We start from the raw sequence: 20,521 nt of genomic DNA on the forward strand, positions 1-20,521 counted from the left end.
CACGTGGCCGCATTTTTAAAAAAAAGGATTCACTTTGTTTAATTTTTCAGGCGCTTTAATTCAAATCAAAATGCTGACAACATGATTTAAAAAAAAAGCTATAGCGCGATTTAAGAAAGAAATTGAAAATTCAATATTTTTATTTTCATCATGTGATTGACACGTTGTATTTTCTACATTTCCTGCTGTACAAAATCGCCCGACGAAGTTTAAACGTGATAAGAACAGACGCCGCCTGGTGGCCGAGAGGCGCTTTACATGCCGAGAAACTTGAAACAAGACCAAAAGTCAAAGGAACCGGGTTTAATGTGCACATGAGATCCATAACAACACAATATGCTCAGGTTGATCACTATTGTCCACTTTGTGTCAACCTGAATGATCCCCCACAAACAGTTTGGCGCCACTTAATCTTTTTTTTAATTATTATTATTATATGAAATACTCGCATTGCATCTCAAATGTTTTATAAAATCCAGTTTTATAGAACTATATTATTTACAAGAGCAGATCAGCCCTCACAGACTGCACTGGGCTAATTAAATTAGAGGGGAGGTCGACCTCGGTCCTTTTCGTACCTCCGTTTGCCTTCATCGTATCTCTTGCCGAGCTTCTGGTTCCGGAGGTTCTGATTGCAGGGCTTCAGGGTGTTGTTCTGGGCCTGCTTGTTGGTGGCTTTAGTGTTTGCATAGATGGGCTGCTCAGCTGCAGCCAGACATAAGAGCAGAAACATGTGTTGGTAGGATGTTTGTTAAAGCTTCTAAAGTAAAATAAGACGTGATGCCATTAATCATCTTCACACAAACATTAATTACACTGACTCTGTGCTTCATTGGGGGGTAAATACTAATAAAAATAAAAGGTCACGCTGTATCAAAAGTTCATATTCACTTAAATTAGCCTGCTCTGGAATCATTTAAAAGATTAATCATTAATTTATCTTAATAGTTTTCAACACTTTAAATGATGTGTTTTTCAGTATTTTATCACATCAGCAGCCTGTAGAGTGGAAAAAATGTTTTCTGTAGTCGTAAAAATCAACTTCACTGTATTTTAAAACCAAATAATATAGTTTTTTTGTAACAATTGCATTTAATATGCATATGTATTTGTATTATTAATTATTTTTTCCCTCTACTTAAGGAAAATTGGACCTATTGATTATTGAAGGGTTATTGAAGACCAAAACATTTTGGAAAACACTACCGGATCTTTTTCCTGAGGACTGTAACATTAATGCCAGAGTTGTTTCTCTATTCTTTATATTCAGATTAAAACTCATTCAGATCAACTTTATGCTCAAATGCTGCGCTCATCCAAATGTGAGCACAGCAGCGCAGTAGAAGGGGATAGAGTAGCGTGGGTGACCTTTCAGTTTTACTGGTATCACAGCTTCAGAATTCACCCCCACAACAAGTGTGACCAGATGTCAGTGAGTTTCTCATGAACTGTCTCTCTCACACAACTGCGGTCACTTTAACCACACAGCAGAGGAACAACAGCCCCCGTTCCTTTTAGTCTGAGCTCTCTGCTGTTGAACTGACTACCCCTTTTGCTCAGGTTGCATCCATCTCCTGAGGACCGGAGCTGCTCATGCACCAGAAGGACTTCCTCTCTCTCGCTTTTCTCATCAGGTGTACTGGTCTTTATGTTGCTGATTTTGGTTGCTGTAATCTAGAGTCCAGTTTATACACACAAATGACAAGATAGGACAAATACCGCTTTTCTTGCCGCATCGTCTCCTCAGCAGGACACATAGGAGCAGGAAGACAATTAGGATTAAAGCAGACGCCCCAACCAGGACCCACTGCCAGAAGTTTTTAAATGTGAACGGCCGAGACACTGAGGAGGGAAAAATAGGTCAATATATCAACTATTAAATGAATTGTCACACTTCTGTGTGGCTACAAATCAATATAATCGTCTTTTGGTGCAGATTAAAGAACATTGAAGAGAAATTTCAAGGCCAGATGCAGAGACCCACAACCTTCTTGCTATGAGGCAATGGTGCTACCCAGGAGACCACCGTACAGACACAATTCTAGCCTTAAATGTTCTTAAATGTCCACATTAGCAGTTATGATGATAAGGAGAACTTGACAAGCAGAGGAGTTTAAATAGCTCTTCTTCCCCCAGACGACAATGCGTAGACCATGGAATCGTCTCAGGGACAACTCAGGGACTCAACCCTGCTGTTGAATTGACCTCAGACCCATCGGGTCACATTAATTGTGTTAAAAGCAAAGAGAGGCCAAATATTCATCACTACAGAGCAATATAATCAACACTTGAACTCCATCTGCTACGCAACATGACCAGACAAGTGGTAGGCTATAGAGCAGTACACACACATACACGCAGACACACACACCTTCTCTATCCGTAACTAGTGACCGGAGCGTTGTGTGTTCCACAATCCTGGCTGTCATGAGGAAAACAAATAGTAATAAGTGTTTATTCAGTCAAGTATTTGATGATGTCGGGCTTTCTTTCAACACACAGACGGTTCATCAACAACTTGTGTGTGTGTGTGTGTGTGTGTGTGTGTACATCTCAATTAGACTCACAAATTAGGATCTTACCAGATGAATTAACTCCAAATACTTACTAATAGTTACTTTTGTTCGATTGCTGGTGTTTTTGTGATGGTTTGGTAGTTCTGCTGTAACATGGCAAAAGTACCATCCGCTGTTCTCTTCCGTTGCATTCGTGGTGTAATTCAGCACGGCGTTATTTATTGAAGTCGTAGTTTTATTTATCCTGCTTCCATTTAGTTTTACAATGTCTGAGGACTGATTGGAGGTGAAATACCACATCACCGTAAATCTATGGAATCCATCGGCGTTCAAATCGCACTTAAAACGTAGAGCTGAGCCAGAGAGTAACGTCACCCACTTGGTCTCTTTATCCAGTATCACAAGGTCTCCAGCCGATGTTGCTGCAGACAGACGGACAGACAGACAGACAGACAGACAGACAGACAGACAGACAGACAGACAGACAGACAGACAGACAGACAGACAGACAGACAGACAGACAGACAGACAGACAGACAGACAGGCAGACAGATAGATAGATAGGTAGATAGATAGATGGATAGATTGAGATTGACAGTCTAATGCCATATAATTTGAAATAATGTTTAGTTGGAATGTTAAAGTAGTCTTACTTGCGAGGACAACCAATGTCAAGCACCACAGCAGCATTTCCGCTGTATCATGACGAGGTGGTCTTCTTCTGAGGCTCATCCTGTCTCTGCCGTCTGTCTGTCTGTCTGTCGGTCTGCACATGAAGTAGGTGAAGCGGTGGGAGGAGGAGTTTTGGGTTGGGTGGTTTTTATTTGTTATTTCATTTGTTGTGCTGTGAGAATCACTTCTGCTGACGCTTCAAGGCAACAGCTGAAGATGGAAACTGGGGCGTTCGCCATGATCTTGTATATTGCACATCCTGCTACCGTGCATAACTAGTAGTATATGTAGTAGATTATCTACAACTAGTTAAATAAAAGCAGTGAGCAGCATGTGAGACTCATGTGGGATGTGGTGCAAGGGTGCTAAAACACATTTTGAACAGATGCCCACAAGCATGGTAGAACTTGGATCCTTGGTTTCCTGTGAGAAGACACAACTTTTATTTGACATACAACTGAAACATCTTTCCTATCATAGGTTGCTCCCGATAACTGTATTCTTATTATGACATCTTAAAATATAAAACTAAAAATATCTTTAAACACATGATTACACTGGCATCATACTGATTTTCCAGAGATGAAGAGTTGTGTGCAGTTCTTGATTTTTCTGTTTTGTTCTTATGTAAATTGGTGTTTTAGTTTCCTGATTCAGGGGTTGCAACTGAAATTTAGTGCAAAATTTCTTCATGCAACGGAGGCATAAAGATTAAAGTGTCCTCAAAAGGAAGCATCTTATCGTACCGGCTGAGCAAACTGTGTTTTTACAGAAACCTCAACCTTAAAACCATCGTCGTCAGAGACAGACTGAAAGTTGGCCTTGTTTGTGATGTCATGAAATCCTATTCACACAGCAGCTAAATTAAATGTGTAAATGGGGCTTAACTAGTTGTAGATAATCTACTATATAGGATGTACAATATACAAGATCATGGCGAACGCCCAAGTTTCCATTTCTACTTTAATGAAAACCACTAACAAAAATAGTCTACATGTCGATAAAGTGTTCATATTTTCTTTTTTTTAATAATGTTTTTCACCACTGCATACATGTTTGCAGCCAAATAAGGCTGTTTCCTTTGTGTTATACAGCTGCTCTGGTATTTTGACTAATTCAGCATGTTGTCTTCCTTCATCCAGTTGCCAATAATACAGCTCGGGGCAGCAGCAGCTCAGTCTTTACGGGACTGACTGAGACTTGGAAGGTTGTCAGTTCAAACCCCAGTGCATACAAAACATGGAAGGTGTCCTGGTAGTAGGGGGAGGTTCCCCCAGAGCACCACCAAAACCCTTCAGCAAGATATCAAACCCATATGCATGCCAAATATGCAGCCGGGACAGGCCCCTGGCCCCAGCATGCCCACAACCCCATTGTCAATAAAGCAGTTAAGAAAAAGGAATTTTCAAATGTCACATATTTGTTTCTTTGACATACAATGCTCACATTTCTCCTGTTTATTCATCTATCAACAATTACGGGTAATATACATGGTATTTCTTATCAAAGTTTTTCGTGAATTCTAAGTAATATTTCACAGTCTCACACTATTTTAACATAAACTTACTTACTTGGAAAACTAAAAACAGCTTAATTAATAAGCATTAACATTGACAATCTCTATCTATTTATATACTTACAATATAGAATAATTAGAAATCATTTTAGATTCTAGATTCTTGATCATTCGTTTTTCGGGGGTTTCAAGTATCCCTGAAAGCAGCATGACTCATTCCCGTCACAAAACACCAATTCCCAGAATTCCTCTGCGCATGCGCACTACGCAAAACGGGCCAGAGGCGTTTTCAGTGTTCGTACGAAGATGCGTTCCACTCAGGCAGCATCAGTACCAGCTCCGCCGTCCCAATAACCCAAAAACCGGGGACCCGAGGTGGAATCCCGGCGGCGTTAGCAGCTCGGGCGTCGCAGATACATCTGAGGGGCGAGATGGGAGACCAGAAGGTGAGCGGGAGCCGGAGGAACAGGTGTTTCTGATGGGGGGAAGCCGTTTAGGGCGTAGTGTACAAAGGAAAGAGGAACAAGCTGCGATTGGGGAGTTAACTTCGATATCGCTGCTGGGACGGCATTTGCCTGTTTGGATGTGAGCTTTGTCTTGTGCTGGTCAGTGATCAGTTTGCCATCGATCTATCAGCATATATATTGCCGGACTGGCGGCCTGGGCTCATCTCCCCTGCACCAGGCGATCCCTCGGTCAGATCGGGCTCATTCACGGCGAAATAGCCCGTGTAGATGCAAAATGAGTGACGACATATCAAAGCTGTGATCCGTATGATAATCGACCCGGTCTATTTCCAGTCCCTTTCAAGCCGGCTGCTGAATGGTTGTAAGCAGCCTTATTAAATTATGAATGCGCATCCTTCCGCCCTGTGTCCTTTCCCCCCCCCCCCCCCCCCCCCCCCTCCTCTGCTGCAATGAGGTTACATCCCAGTCTGGACAACGAATGGCCATGCACGCACTGATTAACACGCACTGGTCTTCTAGTCCGTCACATAATCTCAGGGACTGGTCAGAATGTAAAGCCAAATATGTACTGTTTTCTGTTTTCCTCCAGGAATCTCTGCGTAAGATCACCCACACGCTCGCCTTAAAGAATGAGGAGATATCCAACTTCGTCTGTGCGCTGAAGCAGAGCCTGGAAAACTTAGAGGTGCGGCGAAAAAGGATTTGACATAGATGTGCGTTATAGTGCAGACGCCCAGGTAATCGTATTGTCATGTGACACCAGGCAAACGCCAACAGAGTCCAGGAGGAGCTGGAGTCTGAGTTTACCTCCCTCTACAGTGTCCTGGATGAGATGAAGGAAAACATGATGACGCGCATCAAACAGGAGAGAGCCGGTCGCACCTATGAGCTCCAGGTATCTGCTGCTGTGTCTGCATTTACTTCTCCTGACGTTGATGTTTGTTCATTAGCGACCTCTTACTACTTCTGTCAATAACGCAGGGATGGAATTATCCTTCAGACATTAACGTATGACGCTCTTGTGGTCATGAAGGTGTGCACTGCTGCATAAAAACCTGGAGCTAAGATACCCTCCTCATCGTCACACCACAGTTGAACCAGCACTTTGGACTATATATACAGGACAGGGCGTAGGGGAACTTTGATTTAGAGTTGAGGCGAGCTGTTCGTTTGCTGCACCACTGTGAGCTACAGCTTCTGTTTCCTGTAAAGTATATGCTGCGGTTTTCTGTTGGGTGCTCAGGGGTATGTGAGTTTCATCTTTTCCCTTCTGTCAGTCTGGCCAATCGCCCATGACACCAGAGCCTGTGCATGCTGCAAGAAGTTTACATCAGTCTTTGCAGAAGCAAGATATGATTATTTGTGTTTTCCTATATCAGCTATCTGACATCAGTAACGCCGCCACAACAGTCTTGATTCCAATCAGGCAGACATGTGGTTCATCTATATGAAATACGATGAGTTGCGTGATAAATAATATAACCCTGTTATATAATGAAGAGACCAGTGAGGGAGGAAATTACAGCAAAGACTTTACTAAAAAAGCAACATTTCTGTCACCTCATACCAAATGTTGAGCCAACTAACTATTTTCTAGACCTCCTAAAACCCAGGTGGACTGACATAGATGTTAGTCTTTCCAGATCCATATGTTGTCTCTTTAATGCTGTCTCTGGTAGCTGTGCAGCCTGGGGAGCAGGCCATGACTATCAACTGATACCGCTAGCACCGCGGTGTTAGCAGGCAACACAATGGCTGCATTATCTCTAATGAGGAGTGTGTACATGTTGGCAGATGTAACTGTGTGTGTGTGTGTGTGTGTTCATGCTCAGAGTCAGCTGAGCGCTGGTTCCAAAGCCCTGGAGAGTTCGGAGGAGCTGCTTGAGCTGGCCAATCAGACGCTCTGCTCCTCTGAGACGGACGGTTTCACTCAGGTAACCCACCCAGCGTCGTGCTGCTCCACTGTTCCCTCTGCTGTTTTTTTTTGTTATTTCAAAGACCAATCATGGACTTCACTGTCCGTGCATATGTAATTTAATCCAACCTTTCTGTGGTGTCACATGATTTTAACACAGCCACCAGTGACTTTGTTGTGACAACATGATGGGCTCCAACTCAGTTTTCTCTTCGCTCCGTATCTCTCCTTTTCCTTTCCCTTCTCTGCTTCTTCTCTCCAGGCGGCCAAAGACATTAAGGATAGGTATAGTACACAGCCATCCATTATTTCCCATCTCTCCTAGCCTGTAACTACTGAACTCATATGCTAGCATGCATGCATTCAGACTATCTAGCCACAGCAACTATTTGGTAGACAATAAGCACAATGGAAAACTTTCTACTTGAGAGTCATGTGTCTTTGTGTTTCCCACCATCTTCTGGAGTCTGTACCGTCCTGTGTCAGCCCCCCCTGCTCCTCCTCCTCCTCTAGCTCTTCTTTATGAATGTCAATCAGGGTGATGAGTCCAGTGGTAGTGAACAGTTTAGCTAGCAGCCTCTCCTACGACACTGCTCACAGTGTTTGTTGTTTTGCCTGAGATCCCGGTTGAGTAACGGTCTCTACTTGTTTCCACTCCGTGTGTGTTTGTGTTTGTGTGTTTGTGCGTATCTCTTTCTGCCCGCAGCGTGACAATGGCCCCAGCTTTTCGCCTCTCCCTGAAGGCTAAAGCCAGTGACAACATGAGTCACTTGATGGTGGATTTCAGTCAGGAGAGGTCGATGCTGCAGGGCCTTAAATTTCTCCCAGGTCTGCTCCACTTTTATTTTGAAAGCAATACATCCCATTTAAGATCGGATAATGTCACGTTTTTGCTCCAAGGTTGACTCAGCTAAATTGTGACAATTGTTTTGTTGGTCTGTTGTAACAACTTGTGACCTAGACTCAATAATCTCACCAGTATTTTCTGTTAAAAAGATTTAAGGTTGATGTGAGAGGAAGTTGCTCACAGTGATGAAACCGCAGGAGGAGGCTCTTTAACTTCTGTAGTGCACTGAGCTGCTTGTACAACCGCGCTAATTTAAAAGAAAAAGCTTCCATTTATGTCAAACCTGACCGCAATACAGGAAGTCAATTTTTAAATGTTTCATTTAATTGAATAAAGGATCTCCCCTTCGCAGTTCCTGCCACCCCTGAGATCCAGATCTCAGACTGCCAAGTGTGTGACAACACCATCACCGTTGTTTGGACCCTCCCGGAGCCCGACAACAAGATAGACCATTACATACTGGAACACCGGCGCACGAACCACGAGGGCCCGCCGCGCATCCGAGAGGACTACCCCTGGATGGTGGTGGAGGGGATCCGGGAGACGGAGCACACGCTCAGAGGTGGGTGGGAGGAGGACGCGAGGAGGGATGAGGCAGCGCAACGCCGCTCGGTTAATGATCCGGTTTTGTGTCCAAGGTCTGCGCTTTGATACCCGGTACATGACGTTCAGAGTGAAGGCGTGCAACAAGGCCGTGGCGGGAGAGTTCTCCGAGCCGGTGACGCTGGAAACCCACGGTGAGAATGATTAGCGCGACTGAAAAGACGAGTGGGTGTCTCACAACCTCTGGCTCATTTTCAGCATTCAGCTTCAAACTGGACTACTCGTCATCGCACCAGAACCTGAAGGTGGAGGACATGAATGTGGAGTGGGACGGCAGCGGGGGGAAACCGCAGGACATCCGCAAAGAGAAGAACAGAACCAACTCCCCAATGCACTCGCCAGCCAGGTGTGTGTGGTCGGGAGGCTCAAAGCGATTAAGCTGCAACCCAATGAGTAGAAAATCTTCCAACCTGTGTCTTCAGGTCAGCCCTGATGTCCCCTAAGAGGGCCCCAACGGCCCGGCCCGGCAGAGACAGATTTACTGCCGAGTCCTACACGGTTCTGGGTAAGAGTTCACTCCCACACAACAAACATCTTCATCATCATCATCATCACACTGAGGTCATAGATGCACAGTTTTCTGAAACAGAGCAGCTTTTCAAGCGCCCCCCCCCCCTTCCCCCCATCATTCAGTCCATTAATTAACCACAGTCAACCCTGAGGATCTTTCAAAACAAACGCGAATAGTTATAAAGGAAGAATTCACCACTGAAATGATGTAATTACAGTTCTCGGTTTAGGGATCCTGAAACGGCGGGAAGCATTTCAAGCACGAGGCGGCTTGTGCTGCCGCAGCTCTGCATGATTTATTGTGTCCCGACAGCCGACACCATGATCGACGCCGGCCAGCAGTACTGGGAGGTGCGGTTTGACAAGGAGAGCAAAGCCTTCGCTGTGGGCGTGGCCTTGAGGAGCCTCGGGCGATTCGACCAGCTGGGAAAGAGCGGCGCTTCCTGGTGCATCCACCTGAACAACTGGCTGCAGCAGAGCCTCACAGCCAAGCACAACAACAAGGCGCGCACGCTGGACTGTCCCATCCCCAACAGTATAGGGGTGTTCGTCAACTATGAAGAAGGTCAGAACATGAGAAATATGTACCAAACAACACTAGAAACTGCTTCTTGTGGCTTGGAAAATGGGTTTTAAATCCAGTTCTGTTGTAGAATATTGTTAATTGATACCGTTTATGATGTATAATAGAGGAAGGTGAAGCGGGATAATCCAAAAACATACACAACTGCAGTAATGGCTTGGGGTTAAACGTCTGAATGCAGCCTTTTGCTAACAATAAAGTGTTCCCAAAGTGTCACATTCCCTACAGGCCTGTTGAATAGTCCTCACAACAATAGCAGATTCAGACAACAATAGCAGATTCAGACACCTTTCAGTGGGAGTGTTTCCAAATTTCCTGTAAGATCTACAAGGCTCCCTGCGCTTTCAGCGGAGAAGCTCCTGTACTTAAACGGAGTTTAGATGGATTTTCATTTTGCAAAAAATGTTTACAGTACTTAAAATTCAAATGTTGCCCCATAAAAAAGTCTAATTGACATTTTTACAAAGCTATGGACATCCTACTTGTAGCCATTTATCTGTTGGGCATAATACTTTTGCTCTTTCCATTCAAATGTAGATGAAACACCAACTAGTCCAGAGTGGCCTGAAGGTGGCGCTCACGCCAAAACGGTGACATTAGGGTTAGGGTTAGGTTAACCCTGAGTTTTACTTTGCTTATACAACATCTGGCTCTAAGGGTTAGGGGTTAGGGGTTAGGTTAACCTAGGGGTTAGGTTAACCCTAACCCCTAACCCTTAGAGCCAGATGTTGTATAAGCAAGGTAAAACTTTCACAACTACCCTCCAACTACTGTAATAATGGGGACGAAAAATTACATGTACTACAACATAGTAGATATAAAACACACACACCTGGTAAATGCAGTTCTTTTGTTTGCCTAAAAGATTACTGCTTAGTTTACCTGAAAGGGTCAAAGAGTTCAGGGCCGCACCTTCTTACATCACCAAACCCAGATGTTTACCGGGAGTGTGTAGACCTGTGTGTGTGTGTGTGTGTGTGTGTGTGTGTGTGAGATGAGAGACACATGCTCTTTGTGTTAACATGCAGAGATGCTTCTGTTTGAAGCGAGTGTGTTTAAACGGTCAAATCAACTCCCTGCATCTTTGACCGTGCACGTGCCTCCTCCTCTCCTGCAGGTGTTCTCTCGTTCTATAACGCCAAGACAAAACAGCTGATGCACACCTTCAAAACCAAGTTCCAGCAGCCGGTTATTCCAGCTTTCATGGTGAGAAAAAGCGCCGTTCTGTCTCGAGCTCCCTCCTAGCGTGCGGCTCACGCCCACATGGAAGCGACTGAACAGCCGTGAGGGGAATTTGGTGATTTGTGTGCAGACTCGGGGTGATAACTGTGCTCTCCGCAGGTGTGGAACGGCAGTTTTTCAGTGGTGACCGGCCTGCAGGTTCCCAGCGTGGTGCACAGCAGCCAGAGGAGAAACAGCACCAGCAGCTCCAATGCCAGCCTCACCTAGACCCCTCCGGCACAGCCGGCCTGGCGCCTCCCGGGTCTGAGTGCAGGCGCGGCTGCAGACCGTGAACTCTGACCTGCCTGGGGTCCGAGCCGCACCCCGGAAGGGTTGCGTTCAGGTTCCCGAGCAGTGTCTGTGTTGCGCGGTGATAACATAGATGTGGGGAGATGTGCAGATTGTTTGGCGCACGCTAGCTGTAGTCTTACTAGTTGTCCTGTCACCACACGCTGATTCAACACCGACCCTCCGCTGCTGGAGCGATGACCTGGCGCTGGCCGCTGTCCTTCCTCTTCCTGTCCATCTTCAGAACTGTCAGCGCAGCCAGCTGCTGGTGCAGGGTCAGGGCCTGCCTGTCTGCTCTCTCCCCGTGCCTTCCTCCTCATTTCAAACACAAGCAAGTCAGGTGATCTCTGATGCTTCACTCTGTCGCCGTTTCAAGCTAAAACTGCTAAATGTGTCAGTGTTACTAAAGCCAGGGTCCATTTTAGTGATAGGTACAGAATCTGCTTCTGCTCTTGACAGCAACACTGACTAGAATGTAGCTGATCACCCATTCAGGATTTCTTAGTCTCTTTGCCAGCAACTGCTAGATCAGAAAAACCAAACATCACATATTCTATAGGTAATGTAATTCTTGCCGAGGCATGCAGATTTAACAGTGTTTCCTCCTTGTTATTACTCCCACAGTACATGTTCTCTGCACTAATGTGATTTACATGGAACGGCTGCAGAGTTTCCTCCGACAGCTGAAGGATCAGATGTGATCGCTGGTGATCGTCCAGGTTTTGATCACCTGACTGCGCCCTAATGCTTGTACGTGCTTTACGTTTGTGTAGAATCCTGAAGAATAATCAGATTTATAAATTGGAACGTTTCCTAGTCCAAATGCAACAGGCAGTGATTAGCCTCCGCTAACGAGTTAGCTTAGCTTAGGATCTGGGAAAAAGCCAAAATAATGTGAAACCCTTTGTCCTTGTTTAACAGTCTGACACACGTTGACAGTCTTGTTGCTCCTTTTGTTTTGATTTACTGTAGCCTGCAATGCTTTAAAGAAGCATCAAGAATGTTTTATTTCACTCATTGACATATAGTTTATTGTAAATACTTTAAGTTTTCCACTATAATGTATCATCATCGAGGTAATAAAGGAGTGAGAACACTTTTTTTGGTTCTTTAAATCCAAAGCAGATTTTATAGAAAATGTACAGTAATGTTTTCTGCGTGCATACCTAATTTCACAGAGAGCAAAAGTGCTAGAAAATGTAAAAAAACAAAAATATATATACACAATAATACAGGAGGCATAGTGACATCAATGCAACGTCATGGCTGAGGCACATTAACAAAAACATATAGAAACACAATTTACTTGTAAATGAAACAGTTTTAAATGTGCAAAAACAGACGTTTTCATCAGTTTAACAATGAGAGTCCATCATCTCCGGAGGTTTGGTGCTCTCTGGCTCAGCCCCCCCCTCCCCCCCCAGGCTGGGGTCAGTCTTGACACTGCGCCTTTTTCTCCAGCTTAAGTTTCAGCTCCGATATTGTCGCCAAGGGAACTAGGAAACATCACACGTAAGTCTGGATATGATTTCAGTGTAACTAGATGTTTTCTTAGGAGATCCACTCACTCCTTCCAAAAGTGTCCGAGTTGACCCTCGTCCTCACGTTCGTGTCGCTTGTGGACGCTGAGGAAGAGGAAGATGGCGAGTCGACTGATGATGCGCTGGACAGTTTACGAGGAGCGGGAGTGGGAGGCATCAAGGCTTTCCGAGAGGTGTTTTTCTCTGCGACTGTGGAGATCAGTGCAGAGGGAACGTCAGCGGAGACGTTCCAGCCAAGCAGGGACGCCCAGAGACTGAGACGGGGGGACTTACGTGGCTGCAGAGAGGCAGAAACGTCCTCCGTCTTGTCTTCAAACTCTGTCACTGTTTGAACATAGAGCTTCATTAGAAACAGCAGCGGGGGGGAATGAAGTCGCACCAGTTTATCTGGAAGATTTGAGCAGCTGAGTTGAGTGACTGACAGCAGAGTTGTACTCACAGGTGTCGTTCAGGTATATGGGCTCATCCTCGGGCGATACCGGCGCCGCCTCAGGAGCTGGCAGCCTTAAAGGGACTGAGAAAACAAACCGATTATTGTCGTGAAGGTTGTGACTAGAGCTGTCACATCTCGCCCACGAGCTCAGAACCAGCCAGGAGCGGATCACAAACCCAAATCAATACCGATCGCCCGTTAAGAACACGTTCAAATGGTAATATTGCAGCAGGGGGTTCTAAATCCCTCACAGGGCCTGTGGCTCCAACAAGCATCAGTCACGAGGCTCTTCGTGATGGAGGGGACTCGCCACGCATCGGCGCCGCCAAAGTCAACCTCCCTGTTTGCACAAGGCTTTGGGGAATCATAACTGCTGCGGACCTGTTGACAGGAATCTAGGTTTATAAACCTATTAACCTTTTTTTTGGGGGGGGGGGGTAATATTAGTTATGAGTTCTTCAGCCAGCTGATAGCCGCTGAAATGCTTGAGCTCATGTTGAGCTCTGGTTCTGTGAGCTCCTTTGTTAAACCAGAACAACCTCCTGCCAGGGGGTAAATCAAAGTACATCTAATTACAGCGACGCTTCAGTCATCTGATTCGCCAAAGGGCCCAAGGTGAAACTCTGCAGCAGAGAAGGTGGACGTCCCAAATACCTGCGCGCGTCACAGGACCAGAGCAAACAGGTTTGACAGCGAACGGCGGCAGCACACTGGAGGCAGTACCTGGTTTGGGGGGCACGGTTGGCGGGGCAGGGTTGACGGGCGCCTGCTGAACGCTCTTCTCTCCATTTTCATTATCCGACCAAACAAAAGCTGAAGGAGGAGAGAACTTATTAAAGGGGAGCATCGATCCCATAACAGAGCGAAGCTGTTCCAGACATACAGATGCTCTTCTCGTACGCCTCTTCGAGGATGAGGGGGATCAGGACACCTTCTGTTTTCTCTACTAAAAAAGTGACGACGTCATGTAGCGTGGCACAGGGGATCTGCGCAGAAAAGATCGGACAGAGAAACCTTTCTATTTTAGACCTTGACCTCATCACCACACACAGGTTGCTCCGTCATGACCTGGTTGAGTCCAGGAGAAATGATCCGTCAGCATGTGCAACATGACTGATTCTTAACTTCAATGGAGATTATGCAGATATTAAATAAGAGAGGGCCTGAAGTGGAACCCTGTGGGACTCCACAACATAGAACTATACAAGCTGGCTAACCCGAACTATCGCTCAAGACTTGAACCGGTACAGTTTCAGTCAGATAAAAACATCTGGCAGTACTTGAAGCCATGTTGTATTTTCCACTCACGGGATTTTCCACATCGATGACGAAGCTCCCGTCGTGCTCGCGGGTCACGCGGTAATGCTTGAAAATGGAGCTGAGGGGAACAGAAGAAAAACACAAACGAGTCAATGAGAAGCAAGTCAGAAACACACGTCGGATGCCTTTATCAAGCTTCATTTATCTGCTCTGGTTCTGAAGGCAAAGGTCCTACTTCAGCTTGTCGGCTAAGCGTGCTAGCGTACCCGTCCATGTCCTGTCTGGTGGTGACAGCGAAGGTGTTTCCATTGGTGCCCGGCCTCAGCAGCAGGTTGCCTCTCTTGGACTCCCTCTCGAGCAGGATCATCGCTTCCAGACGGGAAACATTGTGGTAACACCTGGAGCCACATCACCCAGAACCAATTTAGAGAGATATTCAAAGCTAAAATGCGTTTTTGTGCTGGGTTGAGCGTCAAAGCCGCGATCCTCACGTGGGCAGGTGGGTCCGGGGGCTGACGTACGGGTCGGAGCTGGGCACAGGAAGTGATTGCATCCTCACTTTTTCCTGCTCAATAGCCTCTATCAGCGTCTGGATCTGACCTGGGAGCAGGTTGACGGAGGACGGTACGGACAGCTGCAGGATGGGGGGGTGGTGGTGGGGGGGGCACGTCCTGTTATACTCGTGCGCTTTTGTTCATTTTATTATTCGTACTTAAGTTGTGTTCAGACCTCAGTGACGGAGTGGATGAAACCCTTCCACAGCTCGCGGGCCTCCGCACTCGGGACCTGCAGACACGAAAGGGGGGCCGTTAGAAGGAAGGAGGAGGTTTTGGAGGGAGTAATCCAGTGTAATCCAGTGTAATCCAGTGTGGTCCCGGTGTCACGTCCTCACAGTGAGTTTGATGTTTCCATCCTTCATCTGGAGGTTCAGTCGGGCTGCGTCCAAGTTCCGATCAGGACTGCTGTCGTCCGTTACCGAGATCAGTCCTCCAAGATCCAGAGCCTCTATGTACTGATCACCCACACACACACACACACACACACACACACACACAGTAAGGTAAGATCCTTTGCAAACGTTTACAGCATCAGGAAGAATTGGAATTGAAGGCTCATCTCTTACGTTGGTGTCTTTCTTGTCATTGAAGAAGAAAAGTGTTTTTCCACACAAACACGTCCACAGTTTTCGAGACGTCTACATGCACGCACACACACACACACACAACACACACACACACACAAAGAGAAAAGAACAAAAAACACGTGTATGAAATACTGCTACTGGATCATGATGTTCCACTTTAATCCTGTTACAACAATTCAACATAAATAATTTAGTGACATTTATTAATTTTCTTCCATATATTTCTCAATATCTAGTCCTTTATTACACTAAACTATTTTTAGAGGTCTTCAAACAGTAATGCGCAGCATACTTAAAGGAAACAAATAGAAAGATCAGATAAAAATACATCCTTATCAGGTAGAGCAGGTGACGTCATGGAAACGCTGACTAATATTACCAGTAAAGATCAGCTGGCCTGCATGTGTCAGGGCTGTTTGAGCTCAGGCCTTTGAAAGTCTGGTCCACAATTTGTCACTCAACTCTAAATGTAAAATGTTCGACACCTGATTGTTGGGACGTAGGCTTCCGCCCCTCAGAGCCGGATGTGCCAGTTTTTATGTTTATTTTCCGACTGCTAATCTTTCCTCTCATCTAACCCAGAAGAGAAGCAGCCAGACCAGTCGCGGAGATGCGGCAGTGCCTGCAAATCTCAAAGTCCACGCATTCTGATGGGAGCGGGCCCCGCCCCACCCCACCCCGCGCCGCCCCGCGCCGCGCCGCGCCGAAAAAAACAGTCGCTCCTTCTATTCCTCATTTTTTTCCCTCCATCAATCATTGACAACGAAAGAGGAAGAGTGAAGTGATCCACTCATCCAGGCTGGGCGCCTGCACATCCTGCAGGCCAGTCTCGCCGTGCACCCCTGATTCATTTGATCAAAATCAGATCAAGAAAACCAGTTCATCTGCCTCTCACGCACAGGAGCTGCTCACACAGCTCAACAATTAGCAACAAGTATCAATTATAAAATAATAATTAATAAAAGCCAATCAGCACATGTAAGAATGTTTGATTACTTATTGACCTTTAACCTATAAGAGCTGCAGGGATCACCCTTGTGATTTCCTCTTCGGCTACTGCAGCACTGGATTATTTACAACCAAGTATCGGTCCCGTCACCCAGCCACTCGTATTGAGATGTGCTGAAATGTGTTTGCCGACACATTTCCTGATGTTTTGAGAGAAAAAAAAAAATCTGTGCTAAAGACTGCGAGAGTACCTTATCTTTGAACGACCTCTTCTCCAAAAAGCCTTCGTAATAACAGTGAGGCAGCTGGCTCCTCTGTCGCGCCGTCCTGGTCGCCATCAGCAGCAGCAGCAGAGTCACAAACCTCCTCTCTGATGATTAAAGGTGTCCCAAAGTCGACAAGTAGCATATCAGACATATCAGACCGCGCATAAAAACGCTGCAAGCCTCCTCGCTGCTGATTGGTTAAAGCGGGCCAGTGGGCGTGTCTTGGGTAATGTCCACAGGTGAGATCAGGTGGACCAGCGGTGACGTAAGAGCTCCAGCATGGGAATCACCTGTCTTTCACGTTTGGTGGTAAAAACCGGTTTCCAAGCAACTACAAATCAACTTCGGGAGTTTTCACTGAGTCAGTTCTCTTCCGTATTGATTAATTGTCTCGGATTAAGTGTCATCATTTTGATGAGCGGTCCGTCGATACCGATGACGTCACCGTTGTGATTTATTGGAAGGGAAATGGTGATGATAATCACTGCAGCTCCATCGTGGCTCTCAAAACTAGCCGCGTTTTGCTGCATTTTATAAGCAGAATTCCCAGATTCGAGTCCGAAACGTGTACGAACTACAGTATATGTCTGTGAAAGGTGGAAGCATTTTAGAAGATTTCGAAATTATAATCTTTTTTTAAATATATAAAATAACAGGATTTAAAAAACGATCTTTTCTTCAGATGTCGCACAGACCTGATATTAGTCTTTGAATTCAGATTCAACAAACAAATAAAAGAGGAAGATGAGTTTCACTTCCTCTTCTGGCACATAGGAGGAACTACTATGAAACCGCAGTTCAACGCCATTGTTAAGTTGTTCCATCTTTATATAACTACAATATGTGAGCAACCTTTTACTTCGTTTTTTCCTTTATTATTTGGGACATGAGTGCCCGAGATTTTTTCCATTGCTCACTGACCAATAATTGAATAAAAGACTGATCCGGACTCTCAACTTGATGGATTGAATCATCATGATCTTGATTGAATCCTTGATCAACCTGATTGAATCATCTGAAACTCCCCAGTTATTATTTGAGTGACGTGCCTCTATGACGCAAGTCCCCGCCCACAGCGTGGTGTGCGCATGCGCGTTGGTATCTTGGCGCAGCAGCACCACGGTCAGGACAGGAAAAGTAATTTATCATCGCTGCAAATCTCTGTAGGGTTATTTTAAACAATGGGCAACCGCGACGACGAATATGACTTTTTATTCAAAGGTGAGCGGAAGAGAAACCACGTAGATGGCTTGTTAACTGCTAAGGTCAGCGGAGAAGATGGCTAAGCGAGGGTTAGCATGTTAGCAGCAGTTTGATATCAGCTGGTGGTGGCAGCTAACGGGGATTGGGCTCGAAGCTCTGCTGATGTGTTGTCTGACGTCTAATTGTATCGATCCATACGTTGTCGGGGATTTGGTGTGAATCGGCATTTGCGAATGGGTTGTCTCTTGCTGCCGGAGATTGACTGAAAGCACCGCTTCGCCTCTCAGAGAGCGGGGCGTATTAGCCATTTAGGCTAGTAGATGCGGTGAAGTTGAGTTGGAAAAATGTAGTTTTGCTTAGCTGTCATCGGAGATAAGCTGTCCTCATCTGTGAACACGCTGTTCATAATGTAAACGGAGCCCCAATCTGGTGATAATATTAACGAAATCTACCATTATTTGTGGCTTTACGTCATTGGCATCACATGTTAAATATTGATAGCCTTCACACAGCGTGTTTTGGAACGGTTCCATATAGAATCTATATCATAGATTATTGGGTTATGGTTGACGTCATCGCTAAAGTCTGCGCCTCGGCTTCAATCACATGATGGGAGATAACTGACTAATATTAGGTAGGAAGTGAAGCAGTAATTAGCTGATGCCGAGGTGACAAGATAACGCTGTCAATAAATAAAAAGGCACTATTATCGATGTCCAGTTAATCCAGTGCCGAAGAAAACTGGTTCCCAGTCTATTGTTGGTGGCAGGAGATACTGGTAACTGACAAGGACACTGAGAAAATGTCAACTGGTTGTATCCCAGCAGGGCAACACTAACTTTAATGGCAACAGACTGTTAAAAATTAACTAATTTCTGTGTTTATTTTTCTGGCAGTTGTACTGATCGGAGACTCTGGAGTCGGGAAGAGTAACCTGCTGTCCCGCTTCACGAGAAATGAGTTCAACCTGGAGAGCAAGAGCACCATCGGGGTGGAGTTCGCCACCCGCAGCATCCAGGTCGACGGCAAGACGATAAAAGCACAAATCTGGGACACGGCTGGACAGGAACGCTACCGAGCCATCACCTCCGCGTGAGCAGCTTCTCCCCCCACGCGCCCTCATTGAAAGCAGGCGGTCGCTGTATTGGTCCCCTCTGTCCTTCCTCCAGGTATTACCGCGGCGCCGTCGGGGCCCTGCTGGTGTACGACATCGCCAAGCACCTGACCTACGAGAACGTGGAGCGCTGGCTGAAAGAGCTGAGGGACCACGCTGACAACAACATCGTCATCATGCTGGTGGGAAACAAGAGCGACCTGCGTCACCTCAGGGCGGTGCCCACCGACGAGGCTCGGGTCTTCGCAGGTAAGTCAAGTTGTACAGCAAACTCAGCACCCGATTGATTTTAACCATCAGAATATGCTTAAAACACATCCTGTCCTCCTTTATTAGAAAAGAACACTCTCTCCTTTATTGAAACCTCTGCTTTGGACTCCACAAATGTAGAAGAAGCCTTCAAGAACATCCTCACAGGTCTGACAGAACCCGTCACAACATCTCGGCTGCACACACACTCAAACACAAACATTCTGATGTGCACGTCTGGATTTGCCTCCACAGAAATCTACCGCATCGTGTCACAGAAGCAGATAGCGGACAGATCCGCTCACGACGAGTCTCCAGGCAACAATGTGGTGGACATCAGTGTCCCACCAACCACCGATGGGCAAAAAGGCAACAAACTACAGTGCTGCCAGTGACGCCCGGCTGCTTTCATCCTCCATGTTTTCACATCGACCAGTGCACTTTTCTTTATCTTTGGTTCTGCTCGTGGCCAACTTCACTCCATCCTTCAGTTTTTTTAGGTTTTTTTTTTGCCTTTGTGTGTTTTGTACATTACCTTTGAACTCGCTATTCTCTGAGAGCAAACTTCAGGAAGCCTTTTCAGAAAGTTAATGTGAAGCGTGGCAGCTGTCCGCTGTGCTCCTTACGCGTGTCTGGACCCAACCGGTTCAGGTGCGGTTTAAATGGCTACCACTAGATGGTGCTGTGTAAATAAACTACCGACAACTTAATTCTAATCTGGTGAAGCAGTATTACAGTGTGATAGCGCGGTTCTTCACTCATTCATGCCAAAACAATTTTGTATTTATTCAAGAATATTTGGCTTAAGTTGTCATCGTTTTACATTCTGTTTAATAACTATACATTTACAATAAAAGTCTTGACAAAATAAACGTGTACGCATTCCTGCTGAACATCTTTTTTAAGATCTTTGTCTTGTTTTATTAAGGAATCTGACTCATTTTGTGACATTTTGATGAAGTTACCAGAACAAGGGGCCATTTTTGGCCTTTCTGAATGAGCCATCTTATAAATTAATACCTAATTTTGCCCACGTGTGAGTTTTTTTGGAAGCTATGCGTCAGTCTGCCCAACCAGGGCTGTGCAGGATATTCTGCACTGGTGTTTACCCAGCTAAGCTGCTTATATTCTAAATGATGCTCTAAAGATGGAGCAGCAAAAACTGACACCAGCAGTTGTTTTTCCACATCAGGATTAATAAACTGCAGCTGTACGCCATAATAGC

General features: G+C 45.7%; 4 protein-coding genes across 5 annotated transcripts; 2 read left to right on the forward strand and 2 right to left on the reverse strand.

The window, feature by feature from the left end:
- Window positions 1-287: 287 nt before the first annotated feature.
- Window positions 288-3,259, reverse strand: LOC130529169 (uncharacterized). 2 transcript variants are annotated; one of them, XM_057039147.1, is made up of 5 exons: window positions 3,170-3,259; window positions 2,609-2,938; window positions 2,372-2,422; window positions 1,720-1,842; window positions 288-705 (listed from the first exon to the last, which is right to left on the reverse strand). In XM_057039147.1, the coding sequence occupies exons 1-5, from the start codon at window positions 3,246-3,248 to the stop codon at window positions 545-547; spliced, it is 744 nt and encodes a 247-aa protein (XP_056895127.1). In that variant the 5' UTR covers window positions 3,249-3,259; the 3' UTR covers window positions 288-544. The 2 variants fall into 2 exon arrangements, with proteins under 2 accessions (XP_056895127.1, XP_056895128.1); XM_057039148.1 differs by lacking the exon at window positions 2,372-2,422.
- A 1,712-nt stretch (window positions 3,260-4,971) lies between these two features.
- On the forward strand, window positions 4,972-12,237 carry fsd1 (fibronectin type III and SPRY domain containing 1). Its single transcript, XM_057039104.1, has 13 exons — window positions 4,972-5,150; window positions 5,761-5,856; window positions 5,935-6,066; window positions 7,004-7,105; window positions 7,349-7,371; window positions 7,793-7,914; window positions 8,286-8,495; window positions 8,572-8,670; window positions 8,735-8,882; window positions 8,959-9,041; window positions 9,360-9,611; window positions 10,747-10,835; window positions 10,971-12,237. The coding sequence occupies exons 1-13, from the start codon at window positions 5,136-5,138 to the stop codon at window positions 11,076-11,078; spliced, it is 1,479 nt and encodes a 492-aa protein (XP_056895084.1). The 5' UTR covers window positions 4,972-5,135; the 3' UTR covers window positions 11,079-12,237.
- LOC130529150 (signal-transducing adaptor protein 1-like) lies at window positions 12,090-16,898 on the reverse strand. Its single transcript, XM_057039112.1, has 13 exons — window positions 16,716-16,898; window positions 15,496-15,567; window positions 15,265-15,384; window positions 15,102-15,158; window positions 14,864-15,006; window positions 14,639-14,770; window positions 14,421-14,490; window positions 13,996-14,098; window positions 13,836-13,925; window positions 13,119-13,193; window positions 12,953-13,003; window positions 12,707-12,868; window positions 12,090-12,634 (listed from the first exon to the last, which is right to left on the reverse strand). The coding sequence occupies exons 1-13, from the start codon at window positions 16,800-16,802 to the stop codon at window positions 12,570-12,572; spliced, it is 1,227 nt and encodes a 408-aa protein (XP_056895092.1). The 5' UTR covers window positions 16,803-16,898; the 3' UTR covers window positions 12,090-12,569.
- Window positions 16,899-17,781: 883 nt separating this feature from the next.
- On the forward strand, window positions 17,782-20,189 carry LOC130529175 (ras-related protein Rab-11B). Its single transcript, XM_057039155.1, has 5 exons — window positions 17,782-17,951; window positions 18,830-19,025; window positions 19,103-19,296; window positions 19,384-19,464; window positions 19,552-20,189. Exons 1-5 carry the CDS (start codon window positions 17,912-17,914, stop codon window positions 19,689-19,691), a joined length of 651 nt encoding a protein of 216 aa, XP_056895135.1. The 5' UTR covers window positions 17,782-17,911; the 3' UTR covers window positions 19,692-20,189.
- The last annotated feature ends 332 nt before the right edge of the window (window positions 20,190-20,521 follow it).

The sequence above is a fragment of the Takifugu flavidus genome, chromosome 7, assembly GCF_003711565.1.
Source record: "Takifugu flavidus isolate HTHZ2018 chromosome 7, ASM371156v2, whole genome shotgun sequence".
NCBI lineage: Eukaryota > Metazoa > Chordata > Actinopteri > Tetraodontiformes > Tetraodontidae > Takifugu > Takifugu flavidus.

Coding starts and splice junctions, on each gene's coding strand:
- LOC130529169 (XM_057039147.1), bottom strand. CDS start 3,248: ATGAGCCTCAGAAGAAGACCACCTCGTCATGATACAGCGGAAATGCTG. Junction 2,423..2,608: donor TCGAACAAAAGTAACTATTA/GTAAGTATTTGG, acceptor TCCTCATGACAG/CCAGGATTGTGGAACACACA. Junction 706..1,719: donor ACGATGCGGCAAGAAAAGCG/GTATTTGTCCTA, acceptor GTCTGGCTGCAG/CTGAGCAGCCCATCTATGCA.
- LOC130529150 (XM_057039112.1), bottom strand. CDS start 16,802: ATGGCGACCAGGACGGCGCGACAGAGGAGCCAGCTGCCTCACTGTTAT. Junction 15,007..15,101: donor TCATCCACTCCGTCACTGAG/GTCTGAACACAA, acceptor CCCATCCTGCAG/CTGTCCGTACCGTCCTCCGT. Junction 12,635..12,706: donor CTCGGACACTTTTGGAAGGA/GTGAGTGGATCT, acceptor GATGTTTCCTAG/TTCCCTTGGCGACAATATCG.
- fsd1 (XM_057039104.1), top strand. Junction 5,857..5,934: donor AGAGCCTGGAAAACTTAGAG/GTGCGGCGAAAA, acceptor ATGTGACACCAG/GCAAACGCCAACAGAGTCCA. Junction 9,042..9,359: donor CGAGTCCTACACGGTTCTGG/GTAAGAGTTCAC, acceptor GTGTCCCGACAG/CCGACACCATGATCGACGCC.
- LOC130529175 (XM_057039155.1), top strand. CDS start 17,912: ATGGGCAACCGCGACGACGAATATGACTTTTTATTCAAAG. Junction 19,026..19,102: donor TACCGAGCCATCACCTCCGC/GTGAGCAGCTTC, acceptor TCCTTCCTCCAG/GTATTACCGCGGCGCCGTCG. Junction 19,465..19,551: donor CTTCAAGAACATCCTCACAG/GTCTGACAGAAC, acceptor TTGCCTCCACAG/AAATCTACCGCATCGTGTCA.